Below are 23,549 nucleotides of genomic sequence, written 5' to 3'. Positions count from 1 at the left end.
CAATTTTTTTTTTATTTTTCCTTTTTTGTTGCATAGGAAATGCAGTACTTGCTTCCAGTAATTGTATTGTAATGTGAGAAGGTGGTAGCACTAACGGTTGAATACAAGAGTTAAACTAATCCACACCAGCTCAAAAACCCTGTGGAGATTTAGTTGATAAGAATGGACGCCCACAGTGATTCTCAACCAATTACAAGTTTTCACAGAACACAGTAAACGAAAAGGGTAACTATGAGAGTCAATACACATATGCTAGAGGCACAGGGGGCCCGGTTCATAAAAACAATTTCAGACCAAGTTATTAACACGGGGCGTTTTGTTTCACAAGAGATCTCTTTTCCCATGATTTGAAGTTTTTAATCCTTCCCCCCATGATTTGAAAAGAAAACAGAGGCACTCTGAGCAGACATTTTTTTCCATGTGTGATGGGAAAGGTATGTAGGAGAAGCAGAGAAGGAACTGTGGACTTGGCCTTGACAGCCTTCCTAAGGATCTACTGGGACCTGCTGGCACTCCTCTAGTCTGACTGGCACCTCGGTGGGGGCATCCGAGTTCAGCAGAGAGAAACGCTTTGAGGGAGAAGACAGCTGGCCACTCCCTCACTGTATCCTGACATGACCAGATGTCTAAGACCTTTAGTGGACAATAACAGGTTAAAAAAGAAAAAAAAAAAAAGCAAATTTACAGACCATGACCAAGAAAAAGTTAAAAAAAAAAACAAGAGCAATACAATTTGCAGTCAAAGCAAAACAAGCTTTAGGCTTTCTGAAAAGCTGAGTGTTGAAGAGCAGGAAGAATGGTCTGTTTCTCAGACGCCACTTGCCTTTGAGAGCACTGGAGAGACAGGAAACTTCACATTTTCAAGTTTGTGACACTTTCTGCCACGAACTTGCTCTAGCTGGATCAGAGGTAGCACTTCTCCTGCATACTCTTGTGGTCCAGACACATTTTACAAAGTTAGTGTTTCAGCCCAAACAGCACAGTGAGCCCACATGTAGGATGTCTGACACACAGACGGGGGTGCATCCATAGTTGTATCCCTCTACTGAAGTTCCCCTTAGCCTTGTGAGCCTCTCTGGGATCACGTCCCGTACAGTATCCCTCCAACTTCCTTAATGCAGCCCTTGGGAAATCAAAGGCAGATGGCTGCTGGCTCAGGGGGAACATTAAAGAAACATTCAGTTTGGGAAGCAAATAGTTCCAAATTTAAGTTGAGAGAGAGAGAGAGAGAGAGAGAGAGAGAGAGAGAGAGAGAGAGAGAGAGAGAGAGAGAGCATATTTTAAAAATCCCGTGTTAATAGCAAACTTCTTTCTTATGAATCGGGCCCAAAGTTTGTACAGAGTTATATTTTTGAAGAAAATATTGCATCTGTGCATGTAACTAAATAGCTATGTGATTTCTTAAAGTTTTTTTTGTTTTGTTTTGTTTTTCTTTTTACTATGAGGAAGTCTGGTGTGAGACAGATCAAGCATGGGTACACTGTCCATTAAGGTTCTTCAGTGTCGTCTAGCTTCTGTCGAGGGTCAAGAAAAGGACTCTCACTTGGAAACATTCTCAGAGTGGTTTTGTAGCAGAGTTCTTGAAATTCAAATGGTAGTTTTGAGACAAAAGTCTCACCAGATACTGATTTCTGAAATCAAACACCCATGCTTGTCCCTTAGGAGAAACAAAAGAAAACAAAACAAAACAAAAAACAAAACAAAAACAAAACAAAAAAATGAAAACAAACACAAGTAATACTGAATTTAAGTAAGTGTACACCTCCAAGATCCTGAAGACAGCCGGAAGGAAGACCGAGTTCACGTTCTCAGTGAAATACCTCAAACCTAGCTGATAAGAACCGAGGCAGAAAAAAAGTCTAACAGAACTCTGAGTAATATCATACAGTCACTAAGCATTATGGGATAGCATGCATAATATTGTACGGTTATTTTACATCACCTATACCAGAGGTCCTGACTGACAGACAGCGAAGGCTACCGGTGTAGAAAAAATCTTACTTCAGAAGAGCAGTATAATACAGGTTTCACAGGCACTACATTTTAATATATCAGGTATTATGCTGGTTTTCTTATAATTCTTTCTGTCCTAAAGCTGGCATTATTACAATGACCAAAAAGGCAAGGATTGAAGTAAACGGAAACTAGATACCAAAGTTGATATAGTTTTTTTTTTTCTTCAGATAGATTAGTGCATAGTTCTCATGCAGATAAACACTGCTATGCATTTACACTGTTGGGAAGCAGAGTGAACTGAGCCCGAGTTGTCACATTTGTGTGAATCATTTTGTCAGCCTGTAATAGCACCATGTAATGGATTTGCATTAAACATTAAATTGATTTCAGAACTGGTGACACAGTATTCACTACAGTTAAGTGCTATGGAATAGCTTCAATATACCTGCTATATATCAAAGCGATTTTCATCCCACTGCTTTTTTTATTGGAAAAATTAAAGGGGAAACATTCATGACACTAATTGGACGAATGCACAGCCTTGGACGTGGGGAAGGCAGAGTAGGTTACTCTCCAACAGCAGGAGCATGCACTGACTTCAAGACAAAATGGCCTCCGGAGCTGATGTAACTGATAGCCATGCCAGAGGGGCGGGGCAGCCTCTGGGAGTGCCTAGGATGGTCTGGCGGGTAGGCAGGGAGGCACCACCCAAACTCTCCTCACTGACCACACTTTTTGTGTTTTATAACAGTTCAATGGAGGCCTGCTACCAGACACCAGAAGGGAAAAGAAGCAAAGAAAAACCAGAGAGACAAACACAGACAGAGAGAAAGAGAAAGAGACAGGGAGGGAAGGAGGGAGAGACTGGGACTATGGGATAAACTCTGATTTTTTTATATATATATATCAAATTATATATATATATATCAAATGACAGTCTTAGAGACCATTCCCCATCAAAACCAAAACCGAAACAAACAAAAAATACCCCAACCCAACAACAGTAACAACAACAAAAACAAATCATGGGATAAAATGTTTTCCTTTGCAAATACTTCATGATATTGTCACTACAGAGGTGGAAACACATGAGGCTAAGGATGAGGAAGGCGAAAGACACGGGTTTTGAGATGGAGTTTGCATATTCTTGTGGGCTGACTGAATACAGCACAGTGTGACTCAAAAGTTGGATCCTGCGCTCTTGGATGTTGGGAAAGGAAAAGGGAGGCTTGGAGGCCTGAGGCCTCCATATGGGGTGGTGGGGAGCAAGCCCTGCCTAGGGAGTGAGCTTCCAGATGTCATGCCAGGCAGTGAAAAGACAAAACCTCAGAGGGAAGAGAAGGGCTGGAGGATGGGGAGAGGGGCACCAGAGAAGACATCTGCCCCGGACAGTTTAGAAAAGGAGCTTTGTGGTGGCCACGAGAGGGGCCAAGGGAGAACATGTATTGGAAAATGCTGAGGGTTAGTCTTCGTGCCTCTGACTTCTGTTCCCAAAGACAAAAATGGGGGCAGTCATTTGAGGGACCGTCTTTGCCAACTGTGTTAATGCCATTTGAAGGGAGAGGAAAAATAAAATCCAACGTGTTTCAGAATCAAGTCTGGGCCTTCAGATGCTGATAGCTCTTGGGGCTGTCTGTCTCTACACTCCGGTAGCAAAGTCTTCCTCAAGCACCTAGACTCAGCTCTTAACCTAAACTGCATTGGTTGGTGTTTCATTTGTTCCTGCTCGATGACAACGGAACTACAGTTTCCTGCTGCTTTCTTGACAATGAAGCATGACCAGACCAGAACTCGGTGTATTTGCGACTTAACCCGTGTTTGCTCTCACCCTATGCTGCCTCCACAATGGTTGAGAGCCTTTAAAAACATTTTTCTCCTGCAAATCTGTTCAGCGTTCCCTACTTTTAGCTTCATTAAATCTAATACAACAAAATACCTTCAAAAGTACAGCACACCTGTAACGTCCATTTGCAATGGTTTTTCAGTAGGACCTACACTTCCCAAGCATAGGAATATGCTATACCATTGGCAGAAAAATAGTTGCATTTAAATACTTAAAAAAAAAAAAAAAACCCAAACCAACAAAACGAAAAGGAATCAGGCAAGTTTTAAACTTAATCCAGTTCCCAAAGGAGGTGGGAAAGAAACAAGAAGCAGTGCTATGAACGCCGCCTTTGTAATGAACAATCAGAAATTTCACTAGGCTAATTTGACAGAAAATTTTCCCCATTTAGACAACATTACAAAAGTCCTGCATTATAAAATAGGGTAGAATAAATCAGGGTAATCAATAAAACTATACAACGATACAAATTACATATCTTCTGAGTGGGCAGTTTATTCTCTCTCTCTTTGCAGTCGAGACTACAACATGCTCACTAAAAACAACTAGAACTGCCCAAACTATTGCTTAGTTTGTTTTGTTTAAAAAAAGGGTGCAATTTTATTGTATATACAACCAATTTACTGGTAATACCTTGGCATTTTGCAAGGTTCTGACAAAATGTTTGTCTAGGCTTTTCCCCTTCACTGTGAAGCACTGAAAGCTGCTATTTTTTTCTTTCTTTTTTTCTTTCTCTGTCTTTTTTTTTTTTTAGTGCACATATGTCATAATAAAGTAATGCCCAGCTAAGTGCTATAGGGAAGGCAAAGTCTGCTGCTGGCTATAGGAAGTGACACCGTACACTGACAATCACACCATACAACAGCGCCAAATGACTATACAACCACTTATCAGACACATAGGAAAATCCAAAATGTTTTATTTTATTTTTTTTCCTTAAATAGAGATAAGCAGTAAACAATTTTCAGAACTTGGAAGTTTAAAAACGTGCATATAAAAATGGGCATTATGTACTTTTTTATTGACTGTGGATTGACTGCCGTCTGCTAAGAAAGTGGGTGTGAGGGGCTGAAGAGAAAGGAAGTTGTCTTTTTTTTTTCTTTTCTTTTTTTTTTTTAAGGCTTGCTTGTGAAAGGAACAGTTGTAAAAACAAAATTGCTTGAAGCAGGGTCAGCCTAGTGCTTCACAGTTTGGCTGCTTCTCTAAGAGGAGCCCTTCCTGCGCACGTGCGTCAAGAACCACAGAAAAGACAAAGACAGACACCTAAAACCCACTGCGTCATGTGCAGCACTGACTTTGGTCAAATTAAAAAAAAAGAAAGAAAAATTAATACTTGCTAAGCTTTTCTACATGATATAAGCAGGTATTGCATATTTTCATATATCTGGTGGTGGGGGCAGGGATAAAGGAAGACTCCAAATAAATTGAAAAAAAAATGCAGCGACATCCCAAATACTGACGTTGTAAGCATCTAAAGAGCTCAGAATAGCACTGCCACTGACCACACAGGACAATCAAGACTACGCCTGTCTGCGGAACAGCTAACTTTCTATTTAGGTCTAGATGTTGAAACTGACGATGGCTGACATAAAAGTTAACATTTACAAAAAGTGTCTCCGAATGCTTGAGTAGGGAAAAACCCCTTCAATTGAGGAGCATGTGCAACAATTCCACAAATAATCACTATCCAGGGCAAGGCACATTGATATGGAATTTCTGTTTTCGTGCAAATTAAGGAAAAAAATAAAAACAAAACAACATCGTTTGGGGGTGGGGGGGTTAGATGAGGAGCAAAGTGTCTTCCCAGGAATTTCAGTCACTTGATTGTATAGGACAGTAGTTGAGCCCTTCTGAAGGGCTGAGACAGTTTAAAGGCAAGTGCCTAGAGTGGGGGTTACAATATTGTCTTAATGCACTCTACTTTATCCTACATTAGCTATATAAAAATTAGTTACTAACACTAGAACATGCAGAGACTTCCTCTAGTCAGCAGAGCCTGCTGACCAGAACACATATATATGTATAGTATAGGAAACCTGACGCTGCATGGGAAGCAGGGGGTGCTTCGCTGTCTGGTAGAAAAATCACTTGCATTTTTTTTGTTTGTTTATTTGTTTCTGCTTTTTTTTTCTTTTTTGATTTTTTGTTCTTTTTTTTTTTTGTATTTTTTTTCCTTAAACATAAGATACAAGACATCTGGGGGGTGTGAACGATTTTGTTTTCCCTAACAAGTACTTTGATCTGAATGGGTACACACAGTTGTGTCTTTATCAGTATTTGTATTATTTCACCATAGCCCAGTTCAGGGTTTGCAAAGGGTCTTTGAAACTTCTGGACAATGTCTGGTACAATGAAGCATTTGATAACCCATAGATCTGGTGTTGCCATACATGTGTAAAATTTTCCAGAATTGGCATAATTCATTATAGTGATTTCTAGCTTATAAAATTAACAGATACCATGATTTCATTTGAGTTATGTGCTTTGATAACAGAAAATAATTAATTAGCATTTAATGTAGTTAACATATTGTGGTAAAAGCACCATTAGATTTGTATTTTTTGTTTTTTTTTGTTTTTTTTTTTTAATTTTCCTTCAGTTTTTTTTAAAGGGATACAAGTTTAACAATAAAAAACATAAAAAGCAAAAATAGCTCCCCTTTTTCTTGCAAGGCTGTTTTTTACCCCAATAATTTAGAGTCCTGGGGTGGGAGGACTTCAAAAACAAAAATAGAATTTTCAACAATCTCTATCTTACAAAGATACTTAGCTATCCAATGAAATTGCACTTCACTCAATTCAAAATTCGATTGTTTTGATTCCTGTCAGTTTCTGTCAAAACAGACCATCTTCCCCATTTCCATGTGAATTTTTGTGTCATTGTTGAAATTGTTGAAAAATGTTTTTTAAATGTAAGTGCAGCATTTCAAAACTTTAAAAAAAAAAACAAAAACAAAAACCAAACTGATAGTAGTAGTCTTTGCCGTCTTTTTGGAATCGTTCTGCAACAGGAGTGGATTCACTGTCCTTGCGGGTTGTGTTATGTATGTAACTGCTGACTGCTGAACCAAACCAAACTAAAAGAAAGATCAACTTAACTGCATTTTCTTTTTCTAATATGTTACAGGAAAAAAAAAAAACCAACCCAAAAACATTGCCCTTTGAGTGTCCTGTAAGTTACAGATCACAGACCTCAGCTACTACAAAAGATTTCATTCTCCAGGTGTCTCCAAATGCTCAGGGAGGGTCACACACCTGCATGGGCAAATTCATGAAATACTGTGAAAAGGCCAGGCTACAAGTGTTACAACAGGAAGTTCGTGAGCATGGCTCATCCTACCAGCCACCTCACCTACTGCTCACGCCACCACCGAAACACTTCAAATGTCTCGCAGCCCAACCATTTCCAGCACCATATGAGAAATTACAACAGTCCCTAAAGTATTAAAAAAAAAAAAAGAATCCCAAAAAGTTATGGCCTTTGCTGTTTGACCACGATGTTTGCTGTTTCCATGTACAAGTTGATCCGAGTTGGTTTCTCTCCCCTTCCACTGACAGTGAAGTTGTAACTGCGCCGGATTGAGGTTGCGTCCATGTTACAGAGTTGAGAAGGGGTCAGGTGGTCTGTCTGGAGGATGGTGGGACACTGCAACTTTTATCCCAGGTACCAGGACTGGAAGACAAAAAGACAAGTCTAGTTAAATTGCAGGTGTAGTGCTGGGCCTGGTGGCTCATGGGTAGCTCTTGGCTAGTATGAACAAGGCCCACAGTGGTCCTCAGTGCACAAATACAAACACTGTTCAATTTTGTAAAACTATTTTGAAAGTTGCTCTTTTAACCATGTGTTCAGAGTTGACCTTGGGGGTTCATGTGGACAAGGAATGACAGATGATAGTAAATCCCAAGCCACTGAAATTTATCTTACTCTTCTGACATTAAAATTCGTTGCTTCTGTGGGCTTTGCCAAAACTTTGAGTATATCTTACCTGAGAAGTCTTTCTGGCCATATGACATTCACATGAGGTTTTGTAACCCTGTACTGAGCCAAATTATAGGAGGGCAAGGAACCTGGCTGTCTTATAAGTATGGAGCTCAATGCCTGGGAGCGCTCAAGAAAGACAAGCAAATTGGACGGAGAGTAGCCCCACCCAGGGCGAGCTTAGGGGCTGTAGCAAATGGCTATTTCTATGACTTTCTCAGTATAGTTTTCAGTGAGGTGTAGGTGCTAAGGACAGGTGCTAAATATACAAACACAGTATTCTGTAGGTGGCCAATGACAGCAGTTAAAACAGAAAGGTCTGGTGGAAAACTCATTGGTGACCTGGGGGTGGGGAGTGGGGTAGGAAGTCAGGCTGTTCTCTCCTCTTGCTCGTCATGGTGAGGCATTTATGGTTCAAATCATCTTCCTTTCAATGGTATATATTTAAAATTATATTCTTAGAAAAGAAAAAAACGATAAATAAGATGGCATCCTATGAAGCACCATCAAGTTCACGGTGGGGGGAGCGGCGTTGAGACTGTAACTCTCGCTCCTGCTTCTGCCCACTCAATGTGCCCTTGGAGCTCTCTGCCAGCTATGAAGCCAGTCTTGTGTCCCTTTCAGAAATATCCAGGTGACTACCTTTGTGTCTGCTGCATTCTTTGTCAACAAAGAGAGTTAGCTTAACCAAATGAGCAATTATAGACCAATCTCAAAACTCAAGTGAAGCTAAAAATTGTATGACTTTTTTTTTTATTTGCCAGCTTTCTTCTAATTACTCTGAAGAATTCAGTACTTTTGTCAAGAGTCAGAAAACCTACCAACTTCTAGGCAAGGCTGTGAGGTCCGCATTGAAAATATCAGCAGGGTTTACATCAGTCGGAACTGATTCCGGAGGGCTAAGGCTCACTCTTGTCTGGGAGATTCAATTAGGGGAAAGTCGGGACTCCTTTGATCCCAGGGATAAATAGCTAAATGAAAGCCCCACTGAGATTGGTGTAAAATTTCCTGGTCACACAAGGTACCTTTGATTTCCAAAGGCGCTTATAACAAACAAAACAAACAAAACAAAACAAAACAAAATAAAATAAACCAAAACCTCCGAGCTCAAACCACAAAACTACTCATCCTGTAGATTTTACTCTCTGACCATGTGCTTTGGAGAACCCAATAAAACTGCTTATATCTGGAAAAGAAATCAACCTGGCAAGGGCACATGGCCTAAATCTAAGTGGACAAAAGAAAGATCAGTAAGAAAGAAAGGGGAGGGAAGCAGACCCCAAACCCGGTCTGTTTTAAGCCTCTCCTGATCTCTGACACAGACCCACTTTCCATATCTGCTCTTACACAGAACAGTCTCACACTGAGCAGCAAGCACTGTTTGCAGTCTGTTTGCATGCTTTCTAAGGCAGTTGTGAGATTCCGGACTTCTTCAGCGGGGCAGTCCTGAGGCAAAGGCCTGGGACCCGGTGAGTCACCAGGGGGAGCAATTTTCCGTTCCATAGTTTCTGGACTCAGGGCACTACAGAAATCGCCAGTGCCCCATACTTCTGTTAAAAAGCAAAGCAAAGCAAAAAGCAAAGCAAAGTAAAAAAAAAAAAGTTTCTTCACACATCTTACTATTCAGTGTGTGCCTCGCCCACAAGGTTACCCCAGAGCAGCTCTGTAACCCTTCACTGAAATAGGCTTTATTGATTGCTCTGGTCTATTGTTCTCTTTTCAAGTCCCCCAAGTTCAAGTTCATCCTGGTGTTACATCATGTCTGGTTGCTCTTAGCAACCAGACAGACCCAGACGTGACTATCATTAGCAAGAAACCCGCCACTCTCCTCCCACCAACCTTCCAGTGGCTCTGACGTAGCAGGCCCACTGCAAACACACTGAAGTATTTATTCTGCCTAATTTATGACCTACCCAGCAAGCTAGACCCCCACTCCAAAAACCAACACTGTTGTATATTTAATTAATCTGTCTTTCTTTGGCATTTGAGAAAGTTAGACAAAGGACTAATTATTGTGTTTCGCTCTCCACACTTTTCTTTTGGGGGGTGAATATTTGCCTGGGAAAGAAAACGATGAGGCCCCTGCATTGGCCCCTCCCCCTTTTCTTTCTGCCCTTTTGACATTTCATGAAATACTTTAGCTGCTTAAGGGAGTTAGGAAAAAAAAAACTGCACTGTGAATGTTACTCCTTCTGAGTTGGTATTCAGTAACACAAATCAACTCACGACATGTTTAAATTTAAATGCTAACCACACGCTCTCAGAGTTACTTTAAAGGTTAGTTTTTAATCAATAGAAGTTGCTGACTCTGGGTTTTTGAGCTGCACACTGCAACTCGCGGGCTTTTGTCTAATGTTAAGGCTTGGGAACTTTCTTTTCCTTGAGATGATTTTAGCAATGATTTGCAGATACTGAGGCTATTGTGCTCCTACCAGCAACATGTCAATAGAGGAGCCGAGCTGCCCTGTGGTGGGCTGTCAATATGACTCTTAAGGCAGGGGTTGGGGGTCCTTAATAACCCGTGAAAAAACCTTAATTAACCCTTTCAGGTCCAAACCAAAACCTATTCTCCTACTTTTCACTCCTGTAATTTGACCATTAGTACTTATTTCAACATCTCACTAATCTTCATGACAATTAACCCAGCTACTTGACCAAGGGCTTCCAGAATGGGAAGTCAGTTAGGGGAACCACACACGAACTTTTTTCTTTTTTCTTTTCTTTTCTTTCTTTCTTTCTTTCTTTCTTTCTTTCTTTCTTTCTTTCTTTCTTTCTTTCTTTCTTTCTTTCTTTCTCTTTCTTTTGTTGTTTAATGAGGTCTCTTAGTAAATGATCTGCAGAAATATAGTAGAGAAACAGTTGTAAACAATAAGAAATTAATCCATTTTGCCAAGTTTTCGATCCATTGGTTTGTAGTTGAAGATACCGGTGGTGACAGGTGTGACAACCGCCCCCACAGAGGTGCCCCTGGATTTCTATAAGCTTCTGTGAACTGCCAATGGCATCAGATGGGTAAGGCAATAGCAGGAAAGGCTCTTTTTCTTGTGGCATTTTCCTTTAATTTTGGTTACTTGAAAACATTGCAGTCTGAGAAGACTCAAAGAATGACTCTGCACCTTTCTTCTTGGGGCAGAAAAAATAGAGACAATCTGAGACTGGGGAATTCTTGGGTTGAATCAAGTCATTGGGAAAATCCTGGCACATGAAACAAAATTCATCTGTGAGTCAGAAAATCATCCTCACATCTGACATCTGCCTGGGTTTCATATGGTTTCTGCCTTCGTTCTTTATTGTCCCTTAATCTGCCCTACTGTATCTAGGCAACTACAAAGGAATCTCTGTCCCTTATCTGCAGAGAGTGGTGGCATTACAGTACAGCGTCAGAGGAGGACGTTATCGTTATCTTGATACATTTACCTTGAGGAAGTAAACACAGAGCTTTGATCTATCCCCCCCCCCCACACACACACCCCAGGAGCATTCAACTACTGTTGATTTGGTGGCCCATAAATCCACACTCCCTCAAAGGATCTAATTTCAAGAAATTAGCAAATTACATTCTCAGGGTCCACAGTTTGGGATGAACCAGGGGTGGGAGGGGGCCTGTCCTTTTTCAGTGTTCAAGGTGAAACATCAAAAGAAATCTGCAGTCCAAGAGCTCAGCTTTCCCTCTAGCCGGTCAGATGGAGAAGTAATCTCATCAGGTTGGAAAGTGCTGACTCAGGATTTAATAAAGTGCCTGCAGATGTGGTGTCTCTAAGGTATTCAACTCATGTAATGCAAAACAGCTCCGCACTGAACGCGCTTATAAAATTTCATTTAACCATTGCAGCGCGGTTCTCTTAGGAGTTTTATCACACTTCCCGCCCCTTAATTTACAGCTCCATGAAAGTTCCAGCCCCATTCTGTGGGGATTCTGGAATGCTCACAGTAGTCAGGATTTATGAACCATAAACAGCCTCCTCCATCCCACTGCATCCTAAACAAGAGGGCTGAGATGGCAGCTGGCACTGTGACAGTAGCAGGCTGGTCCTTCTCTTGTGCCTTGTGCACAATTACAAAATGGAGTTGGTTCCTAGTCTACTGGAGACGGGCGACAAGGCCAAGGGACTTACCTCCCTTGTCTACAGCCAATATTCTAACACATGCAACTTTTACAGTCTCCCTTTCTACTCAGAGGGCATGGCAGACATGTTAAAAACAAAATAGAAAAAGATCTGAGATAGTTATATTTCACTTTGGGGAAGAGAGAGAGAGACAGCAACAGAATGTGTATGTGTATGTGTGTGGTGTGTGTGTGTGTGTGTGTGTGTGCTGTGGAGGGTAGACTGGACTGTGATGGCAAAATCTGTTTTTCAAATTAAAAAGTTGAACAAAAGGCCCTCCGGGGCAAAGTTTAACACTGCACGGAAGGAGGTTGTTAATGTGGAATCCAGAACTGGGTGTGACGCTTAGCTTTCTTCTCCAGGCAAGGTGGGTTATTTAAGGACATTTACACATAAACGGAAACACAAAAATACAGGAAGCTCCCCCCTCCAACACATCACTCCCTACTAGCCACACAAGGGACACAGCAAGCAGGTCTGCATTGAGTGCAGCTACCATATTGTCCTGCCTGGTGACGATGCTACCGCTGCTGGACCACACTAATCCAGTCAGTTAGTCATTTCTGGCTTCCTGTTCTTGTTTGCATGAACTAAGCCTACTATTTAGCACAAATGAGTTGTCCTTGGCAAATCAGCCAAAAGCTGGGGGGTCCGCCCCATCCCTACTTGTCTCTAACACAGAGGAGTAGACAGACCTCTGTGTGCACTCCTGGCTTCTCCTTTTAGGATCAAACTTTTGGGAGCAGTTAGTCACTTGGTCAGTAAGTACCAAGAGGCTGCAATTGTCTTGGTGTCATGTACTTGAGTCTGGGAATGTTGGGAGTAAAAGAAAATATGGCACCTGCCTTTAGGGATTTTAGTATCCAGCAGGAAGTGACTTGCTTTAGACTTCTGTGCCCGTCACAATTTCTCAAAGGATCCTGATAACTCAACTGATAAGGCCAACTGTCTAAAGCCCCGTACTGAATTCCTCCTTTGGGCTTTGTGAAGTCATGTCCACAGAGCTCTGTGTTGGGCAACCCTGGAGAGCTGGGCATGAGAGAGGGTGGTAGGGGTCAGCACTGGTTTCTGGAAAGGGTGACATGCTGTACACAGGTGATAGTTCTAGGTATTGCCAGCCTCAGGCTTTGATCTCCACAGCCATTTTTCTTGTCTGATTTTATTTTGTTAATTAAAGAAAGCCTGTTTCCAATAACTCTAAACCAAGACTTGTTTATTGTGCAGGAAACTATTAAAACATTAATGGGCCATGAGTGGCCTCGCTTACCTTTGTAGAGCCTTATCTTCTCACCACTTGTGGTGTGTTAAACTCCTTCCAGATCTTCCAAAGGCAAATGCTTCCTCCCTGCTGGGCCCTGGGCACAGGCTATGCCTTTGCTGTGATGTGCTAACTAACACTTGCTGGTTCCCAAGGTCTAAGATTAAATGACTCCTTTTCTTTTAAAAAAAATTTAAATTGTGTGAGCACACGAGAGCCAAGTGTGTATGTGTGTGTGTGTGTGTATGTGTGTATGTGTGTTTGCCCCAGTGGGTTGCAGAGGTCAGAGGTCACCTTGCAGGAGTTGGTTCTCTTTAGATATTATGTGGGATCCAGGGATTGGTACAAGCCAAACCTGCCGAGCCACCTTGCCAGATGCTCCTTTAAACTGAGGGGCCTTTCTTAGGGTCTTTACCCATAGGCTCCATCTGATACTATGGTGGTGGGACTGTGACAGTCTGTTTCCTCACAAGAAGGCTACTCATGTTCTCAGGTGTGGCATCCCCATGGTCTTGCCCCAGTGGTTGAGAGAGGAGGTTCTGAACAGCTTTAGTTGAACAGAGAGTGTTAAGCGAAGGGGAAAAAAGAAAGCAAGATTCTGCTTCCCAGAGGCAGGCACCAGCTACCCCCAGTAAAGCACCCTATCTAGATGGGTATCCGTGGCACAACTAGGCCACATAATGCTCCCAGCACATGCTTTGGCCTCCTGCAGTGACAGGCACCCTCCCTAGAGAGCCACAAGTCTCTAAGGGCTGCCCCGGGCAGCTCCAATGCGAGAGCTGTTGCAATGGGGCCAACTGTGGCCAACTGCGTCAGGAGCATGTGCAATAGTTTTGTAACATGGCCTTCTGCCTGCTTACTACACATAGTGCCTATCCAAACCACTGCTCCCTGGAGAATGACTCTGCTGCTCCCAGCCAAGACCTCTGCTTTGGTTCAAACCTCAATACGGGAAAACACTAATCTTTTTACTCAATAAACCATCCAGTACCTACAAAATTGGAGAGTGCACGCACAACCCGGTCCTGTGGGCCGTTCCACGGCTGAAATCTCACCCCACCCAAGCTTACCCTGGTGTCGATCTTACCACCAAGTCCAGCCCTCCTTGGTCTCCCTTTATACCCTCCTCTGATACTCTCACTCCCATGAAACCAAAGACTTTCCTGCTAAAAACTGCCCTCTGCCCCATTTGTGTTTACTCTGAAGACCTCCTGGAGGGCGATTTCCCATGGCGTGCACTTGGGCTCTGGCATGCCAGAGGTTTCACAGGAAGAGTGGCACCTGCATTCTGTGGACTAGCTAGCTGATCTTAGGCAAGGCTGTTGGCGCCATTGAGCCTCACTTTTTGACTCCATGAAATGGAAATATTGATGATGATGTAATACTTGATTGACTGATTGATGAGGTAATACTTGACTGGGGGCAAGTTGGAGAAACTGAGTTCTGGGTTCTCTGTTAAATATGGCTGGCCTGAGGATCTACGCGGGCCTAAAGGGGACCCATTTTCTAAGAAAGTGGCCCCTCAGTCATATGTTTTCTCGTATTAAATGATACAATTTTTTTTTTTTTTTTTTAGTTATGAGTGGCAGCTGTGGCAGCTCCTTCTCCTAGTTGCAAGGGAAAGTTCTTGAGAAAATAAAAATCTGTCTTTAATTGTGGTATTAAATTCAGAGCGGGGGTGGGGGGAACCTACAACACAAAGGAATTGGCTCAAGTCCCTGAAAAGCACCAGGCTAAACTGCAGGCCTTCCAGGCTGGGGATGGGGGGCCCAGGGAGGGAGGGAGGGAGACAGGGAGTCGTCAGGAAACCAAGTGGGACAGAAACAATCCTATTTTGGTTTTTGTTAGTGAATGGCATACTACACAGATCAGAGACTTTCTTATAAAACACAAACCCCCACTGTACACAAAGCACAGGAAAACGTGAGGAAAAGGGGGGAAAGTAAAAGCAGCTTAGGGTGTGTTAACGCTGCTATTCTGTCAGCTTAAAGAGTATTTTATGCTTGATCAACAGCTCTTTTTTATTGTGCTTTTCTTTCATTCATTGAAGACATCAAAGCGGGCCCCACCAGCGTACCTGCCCTTCTGGAGCGCTTGGGAGGAGGCTCTAATGAAGCTGGCCTCTGGGAGCCGGAGACCCCCGTGGACATGGCAGTTCAAAGGGAATATTTCAACAATGATTACATTTTGTAAATCTTTTTATGAAAGAGACAGCTTATTTCCTGCTTTTTCATGAAAAATAGATTCTATCCATTAAAGTGAGTCTGTGCCACGGAAGCTGCCCGAGATCTGAGGTGCGGCGTAGAGATTAAGGGGACAACAACCCGATGAAATTGTCCTGAGTTCCTATGTCCTGGGCTGGGGTGACAGTACCGGATGTGTTGGGCGGAGCTGAGACCGTGGCACGACAGCTTGGCCTTGGAAAATGTGGTGTGAATGTGGGGTGGAGAACGTGTTGTGTCGCTCATGTAAGTGCGCATGTGCGTGCGTATGTGTGTAGGGGGCTTTGGGTGTAAATTTTTCTCTAGAACCTGTGCTTATGATCAGTTCTCTTTTATGTTTTGATTCTACAAAGATCAACAGTCCAGGGAGCATGGAGACACAAACACTTCTATCCTCCACAAGCAAAAAGAAAGACGATCTTTCTTTCCTTTTCATTAAGTCTTGTATTTTAATGCCAAGACAGATAAGACAAACCCTTTCCCACAGGGGAAGTTAGTCATAAAAAGGTAGGTTTGCTCTTAAGACACAAGGAAGGCTTTCTTTATTAGTAGCTACTACCGTCTGTCTTAAAAGGCAGAGCCTTAGCCCTTTGTAAGTTTTGATTTTCACAATCAAGTGTTCTTTTACCCAACTTTGTTTGTTTGTTTTACTTTTTTCAAAAAGAAAGTTGCGTAGAGTAGGGGCAAGAAAGAAAGGAACACGATTTCCTGGGGAGCTACAAAATGAGCAAAAACAAAATAAAACAAAAAGGCAAACCTATGTTTTCTACAGATTGGATTCCAAGTTTTATTAAATGCCCGCTGTCTATCAAGGGCAGACAGTCACACTTGGGGTTGGCTGAATTGCTCGGTGGCCCAGGGAGGTAACTTTTCTGTTTGAAGAGATAGGCAGGGGATTGGAGGTCTGTGCTCAGTAGAGCGTGGCCCCATTTTAATAATCATTCTACCCAAGTTGTTCCTCCCAACCATGGCTGGGGTTTACAGCAAACCCACAGCGAGGATTGCTGTTCTCACTCTGTAGGAGATAAAGCCAGGAACAGGAACAGGAACGTGACAGTTAGAAGCCAGTGACCTCAGATGTCTCCCACAGGCATCCTGCAGCAGAGTGCCAGGAGATTTTACCTTCCTGCCAATAAGGAACGAACTCCAGGTCTCACCCTCCGGCCCCTGGACACTTTGTTGCTGTACAACAGCTACTTCTCGAATACATGGCTGTTGTTTTAAGACAGGTTTACATGTAACCCAGGCTGGCTTTGAAGTTACCATGCATCCTAGGAAGACCCCAAGCTTCTGATCCTACTGTCTGTATTCCCCAAACACTGCGATTACTACTGTTCCACTCTCCCCGGCCACTTTGGGGATTTTTCTGCCCAGCAGGTGCCCCATCTTGCCTGTGCAGAGGTCTTTGCAGCTCACTCTTCCCTTGTCCTCTGCGCACTGTCTCTGTTCTTTCCTTCCTGTTCTGGTTTCCTACTTTCACCCCCAGGACTCCAGTCTCTCCTTTCCTTCTGACCTGTGGTAAGCCCACAGAAAAATCTCAGATGACCCCAATCTCTCAGAGGCTATCCAAACCAACAATACTTCCTACTCCACTCACCACAAGAAGAAGAAAGGGGGAAGGAAGCCACAACCCCTTTGCCAGGCAGCTGGAACAGAGGCTTCTACAGTGCTGCAAAGGCAGGCACAGAGGCAGTCTGAGCAGACTGCAGAGGAAGCCTTAGCTTTGCAGGTTTTAAATTCTTGAGACCAAAGACTGGGAGTGCTGGGCAGTGCGACCAGGGGCAGGTCTGGTGGACTCAGGTTCCCTAGACTGAAACCCAGCCTCATCACTGGCTGGCGCGGAAGCTCCTCTGATCACACCTGTGAAGATCGTCATTCCTACACCTCTCTTCTCCTTCCAGAACACCTCTTTTTTCCACTGGTCCAGAAATCATCTTCTCCTTGTCCACAATGTGGTGGTCATTTCTGAGAGGCATTAGAGAAGCATGGAGCAAGCACTAGTGTGGAGAACTCTCCTCCACTTCAGCCCTACAGGATGCAGGAGGCCCAGCCTAACTTAATAAACTTAAAAAAAAAAAGCCCCAAATCCACAAACCAGCTAAATTGGCCTCACAGGTGAGCCATCATTAGAAAAGCCCTGAACCAGTGAGGATGGGAAATAGGGATTACCAGCTGGTTCACCTCTGCTGACAACCTCCTCCTCCAGAGACTGTGACAGGATTTAGAGTTTTACAATAAAATTTGCCTTTGCTAAGAAGCAACTGGTAAAACAGGACCACATGGGGGAGTTTACAGCTTCAGTGACAGGGGTTTTCCCCCTTAATGCTGAAACAGCATGTGTTTTTTATGCTTATATTTATTTCCTTCTGAATGTGTAGATTGAATTTATAACTAAGCAATACTTATTACTACAAACGATTTCAATTTTTATTCTTAAGTATTTGCAGGAGTTGTGAAGAGGCAGCTTGTCTATGGAGCTGGGATACAAGGAGCAGGCCCCAAAGGTGTGCTCCAAGTGTCAACCTGAGGGGCCTTAGCAGTGAATGGGTCATGGTAAACATGATAAGAGAAGTGACTTGGAGAGAAGAAATATCATCCTAGCCCAGAATATTTATTTTTACCTTCTGAGCAAGGATTTCTAATAGTCCATCTCCTAAGCAAAGACAGATTCAAAAAGGTATTGTATAGAACCAGCCACTCGAGCACCGTTCCGCTCACTTGGTTTTGCAGCTGAGTTCCAGTTGGTGTTGATCTGCTATGGATGGAAATTTAGTTCAGAACACAGATCCAGTGCTAGCATGGAGGGTTCACACACATCTACCATCACCGTGCTATTGCTTAATAAAAATAATACAGACTGCATTACTATTATATGTTTGCCAGGTCTTTGAGGGGTCTTTTGCCTCTGTTAAGCTACCATACTAAGAGGAGAAAGCCTATTGTTTATTTCGCAAGAATGTCTGCAACTTCAAATGATGTATATCTGCTTTCATTCTGACTTGGCAATTACAAACATCCCACAGATAGGCCAATTTGTGCTATTCTAGAAGATGCTCCAATTAAAAATAATAATTCGATATTTTCTTACTGACTGGTTCAACCACCTCAACTTCCCTGTATTGTTCTGCAGGGAAACATTTATGAGTTCAAGTTCAGGCTTAAACTCAATAAACTGCTCAACCAGAGTTTACAACGCAGCCTCATTTACATGCATTCTCTCTGAACTCTGCCGGCACAGTGTGCTAGTTTCCAAGGCTTGGTGCAGGAATGCTTTAAGGCTGGCATCTGGACTGCTTTCTCAGGCACAACAGACCTCTCAGGGCCCCTGGCAGCACTGCACTATAGCTGCCATTAACATTTCTGCAGACTACTCTTAGAGGCCACAAGAGAGAAATGATGCAGAACCAACAGACTCGATCTTCCCAATCTTCCCTATTAGGCATGTGAATTACAATCTTAACAAGGGTGAATTATGGATTCTAGATGCTTATTCTAGAACTCCATAGCGTTGGCTTCAAGTTTTTTGCCATCATTTCTTAGCCTTTTTTGGAACTGGCCAACACACAGTTATTCTTTTCAGAAATGAAGATGTGAGTTGCCTTATACTATTTCTATCTTGTGGATGAAGTTGAAAGGTGTTAGAAAAATGTTTCAACCTCCTCAAATTTCATTTTATATTTACAAACAATAACCAAAACCAAACCAAAACAACAACATTCCCCCACCACATATACACAAAGGTGTTTGAGGTCAACAATATCTTGGGAGTTGCAAGCCAATAAATGAACACCTAAGAAGAAGAGATAAGAGTTGAGATTCTAAGTTGTTCCATAGGAAGCAAGATGGAGAGAGCTGGTTCCTGTCTAGTCAAGACTGACACTTAGCTCTTTGCTAATCAAGGGTCCAGGAGGCCAGAGGAGATGGCCATGATCTTCACAACCTGCAGTGTGAGACAGAGAATGAAGGAATCTGTTTCTTGTCTTCTCTCTGAATGAGAGTTAAGCAAGACTGGAGCTGAGCACAGCACACAGTAGCACTGATAGTGACTGTCCTTCCATGGCATCTCTTCACGCAGAACAGTTCTCCCTGAGCTGTGACATCACCCAGCCAGACTGAACATTGCTGGATCCCAGGTTCAGAAGATGCACCCTCCAGAGTGACCCATGACAAACCATACAAATGGCTCAAGAATCATTGCTGGTGTGTGTGTGTGTGTGTGTGTGTGTGTGTTGTGAGGCTCAGGAAATAGAGCCGGGCAGAGTCGCAAGGATGTCTATCACTGGTTTGGCACATCAGCTGAGAGGCAAATGAGAAGACCTTGCTAGCATGGTGGGTATGAGGATGAAAAGAGACAAGGTATGAAATATTGTTATCTGATTGTTTTCACAGGTCCAGGAGATTAGAGATGATGACATGTTTTTGAAGGAAAAGGGGAGATGGTTCCTCTCTATCTCCTTTTCATGTGCTGCTTGATGGACTTTTCTTAGATTGGCAAAATGAAAGCACACGTAAAGTGACTCTATGCTCCATTTTACTCTGCCTCAGTTTACTTCTATGCTGAAAATATTCAGGATCTGAAACTGAATACACTTCAAGTCAAACCTTCTGCTATGAAATCTGTAAGCTTATTCTATGTAATGTGGACACTTGTAAGGTAGAACCTGTGTTGTGCAGAAATGGGTTTGAGTCTGGTTTTCCCTGGGTACCTATGGTACCTATGGTACGATGTACCTATAGGATGACATCAGTGCTCATAGCTCTGAAGAGCATCTTAGTCTCTACCCAAGACTTACTCCCAATCCTCAAACTGATGATGATAGTATATGTGTGAGATGCGGTCATTCCTTGGTTTCGTTTTAGTTTCTCTTCTTTACTTTTCATTAACACTAATAATTTTGGTCCGCTGTCCATGGTCAATGGCCCATTGCCATCCAAGTTTCCTCCACAAAAGGCATTAAGCACAGCTGCCAATGTCACCAAGCGACCCTTGCAAGATGGTGGGTAGGAGGAACCTGGAGCCAACCTCTTTGAAGACAGAATGATTTGATAGCTCACACGTGCTTTCTGCTTGTTTGTGTGTCTGGGTGGCTGAGGGCTGAGTGCTCCTCACCTCATGTCTCTTCTATACACAATTCTCTGGTCTCTGTTTTCCTGAAAGCAAAGGAAGCCTGGCTAATTCTGAAAAGTAGCTCTTGAATGGAAGGAAGGGGATGAAATGAGCAAGCTGCCTCCTGCAAAAAAATTATGCTCGCGGAGGGAAGGCTTCTCTCTTACACTGACTTAGCCCTAGTTATCCAGCTCTTGGGAACTTCTTGGGAATTCTTTGCCTGGTTCCTACACAAAGAAAGCAGCAAGGAACAGGTAAAGAACAATCTAGATTTCATAGCCCTGACCCCAGGCCAGAGGAGCTTTAGTGTACTCCATGAGGACTTCTATCCAACAGCCTTTGGTTAGCAAAGGCCACTGTGATGCAAAGGCCCAGGGAAGGAACCAAATAGTCTTCTGGGAAAATGCTAGGGGTTGGAAAACTGTGGTGTCATTAGGGGAGGTGTGAACAGAAGCAGGTTCTTCGGCACATTTTGACAGGAGATAATATTTGGGAAGAAGGCAACTGAGATATGCAGGATGGCTGTGGCCGGATGGTGATGAGGGAAGGAAGAACAACACACAAAGCACGAGCCACACAGCAGAGCTGTGACATCACCTCCCATTGGTTTGTCATTACCATATTTCATAATATTTTCCTAGAAAGACATATAAAGCCTATCAGGTCAAATTAATCCTAATGATCAATTTTCATCTTATTCTAATTAAACAATTTCAATTTAATGAATGCAAGCATGGAAATTAGTCAAAATTACAAATGTAAATGTTGAACTTTAAACCAAAGGTCCTTCCTATTCCTCAGCTCCTGTAAAAGCGCTTTCAAGTGCTTTGCCTGTGAGGCGATGGGACTGTTAACCTTTGTCTGCACTGTGAAGGGCAGAGGTACAATACTGTGTAGAAAAGAAGCTACCCAGGAGAACGGACAGGCCTTTCACACAGACAGACACACAGACATAAACACACACACACACACACACACACACGGTTGCTTGGTGACATTGGCAGCTGTGCTTAATGCCTTTCGTGGAGGAAACTTGGATGGCAATGGGCCATTGGCCATGGACAGCGGACCAAAATTATTAGTGTTTATGAAAAATAAAGAAGAGAAACCAAAACCAAACCAAGGAATGACTGCATCTCACACATATACGGTCATCATCAGTTTGAGAATTGGGAGTAAGTCTTGGGTAGAGATTAAGATGCTCTTCAGAGCTATGAGCACTGATGTCATCCTATAGGTACATCCCATAGGTACCATAGATACCTAGGGAAAACCAGACTCAAACCCATTTGTATCTGTCTCTGTCTCTCTCCCTCCCCCCCCTCCTCTCTCTCTCTCGTAGTCTACAAAAATAAATTCTCCCAAGGCGAACAGAAGTAAAAGCTTATATTCCTCAAGATTCCAAAGCACTTAGGGCATGCTGTTGCAGTGGTTTGCAATGTGTGGATTGAGATCCTTTCTGGGGGAGGGTCAAAGGGCCTTTCAAAGGGGTTGCCTAAGACCATTAGAAAATACAAATCTTTACATTATGATTCATGACAGTAGCAAAATGACAATTATGAAGTAGCAAGGAAATAATGTTATGGTTGGGGTCACCACAGCCTGAGGAACTGTAAAGGGTCACAGCTTTAGGAAGGTAACTGCTCTAATAGATACTGGGCTTTTATAAAATACCTCTGTAAAATAGAAACTGTGTCACCAAGCCATGTACTGAGTAAGCCACTAGCCCCTTCCCCTTCTGTAGTCAGACTCTGGGCCTCTGTCCTGGGTGAGGACACAGCCTGTGAGCTGTGTCACCTTGAGGGCTTTGGCCATTTATTTAAAGATGCTGCTTTGTTAAAATGAAAAAGATTTTGTTCCAAAATGCAGTTAAATTTCTATCATAAAATAATGTGTACTAAGTAAATAATCTTTAAGGGAACTACCAGCTTCCGTGTTATTTCTTTAGCCTCAAAAAATACTGGCAGCTTGAAATGGATTAAAAAATTGTAAAGGTAAATAGTTGAAATGATTTCCATCAAGATATTAGAAAGCCAACTCCCTCTTTTCATACAAATCTGAAATGGATGGATTCAGAGCTCTGAAACAGAGAAAGCAAAGTTCTAGTGAAATGACCCATTTATTTATTTATTTATTTATTTATTTATTTATTTATTTATTTCCACTCTAAAAAGAGAGAAAGTAGCTACAAAAGTCTGAAGAAGAAATGCACGCTTTTTTTTTTTAAATTTAAAAACTTTGTGTTGCTGAATCACTGTTCAAGTGGGGCTGCCCCTATGCCGGCTTTTGTTTTGGGAGACTGCTCTGGTATTACCCTTACTAGGCAAACAGCCACAGTCTCTTTCCCAAACGGAGACCTTCACCATGACTCGGCTCTCCATGTCTGCTCACTCCTGATTATATATGAGAATTATTTGACAGCATTCAACTCACTATTACTGTTTGGGGACGTTACAGGACAAGAGCAGAGTGGTTTAATAATGTGGTTAATTAGTGCAGTAATCACCATTAGCCTTGGTAATGATGGTAGAGTCCCTATACCTTAGTTAATGGGCATGGGTGAGTCATTTTGGACTGCCGAGGGTAGCAACAGTTTCATCTTCTACCCCGTGGGAATGACACTTAGCCCATCATGTTCAAGGTTTGACCTTCACTGAACAGCAGGATCCTAATCCCTAGATTTCATAATCTTAACTGGGAAACATTAAAATATGGATTCACTCCAGTTGGCAAGAATCTTTATGTTCTTTTCACCGAGAAAGCTATAAATTCAATGGTTGACCTTTTATTTCCAGGTCACAAGTGACACCCACTCAGCTTCGTCCATTCACATAGGATTTATGTTAAGGTTTGCAGGTTGAAGCCATGAAAGTTGAACTTTAATGAAATGTCTTTCAAAGATGTACACTTAGTCAAAAAAATTTTCCAATAAATTAGTGAAAACTTTTTCCATGCCCTCCCCCACCCCCACGCCCCAGCAGTGATCACACCCTCTGGCTCACTGCTGGTCTCAACTGAATCTACTGTGGGATCACCTGTAGAAAGTTTCTTCTACAATCATTTTTTTCTGGGGGTACAC

General features: G+C 42.6%; 1 protein-coding gene across 5 annotated transcripts in view; it reads right to left on the bottom strand.

Moving 5' to 3' along the window:
- Nucleotides 1–653: 653 nt before the first annotated feature.
- Nfia (nuclear factor I A) overlaps nucleotides 654–23,549 on the bottom strand; it is a 347,599-nt gene continuing 324,703 nt past the window's right edge. For all 5 annotated transcript variants that reach the window (XM_052176800.1, XM_052176801.1, XM_052176803.1 and 2 more), the window contains one exon: nucleotides 654–7,471. In XM_052176800.1, coding sequence (XP_052032760.1) covers nucleotides 7,454–7,471 — 18 coding nt within the window. In that variant the 3' untranslated portion in view covers nucleotides 654–7,453. The remainder of the gene's footprint in view (nucleotides 7,472–23,549) is intronic.

Source organism: Apodemus sylvaticus, chromosome 3, assembly GCF_947179515.1.
Source record: "Apodemus sylvaticus chromosome 3, mApoSyl1.1, whole genome shotgun sequence".
Lineage (NCBI taxonomy): Eukaryota > Metazoa > Chordata > Mammalia > Rodentia > Muridae > Apodemus > Apodemus sylvaticus.
The sequence above is the reverse complement of the archived record's forward strand: the minus strand, read 5'-3'. Positions and strand labels throughout refer to the sequence as shown.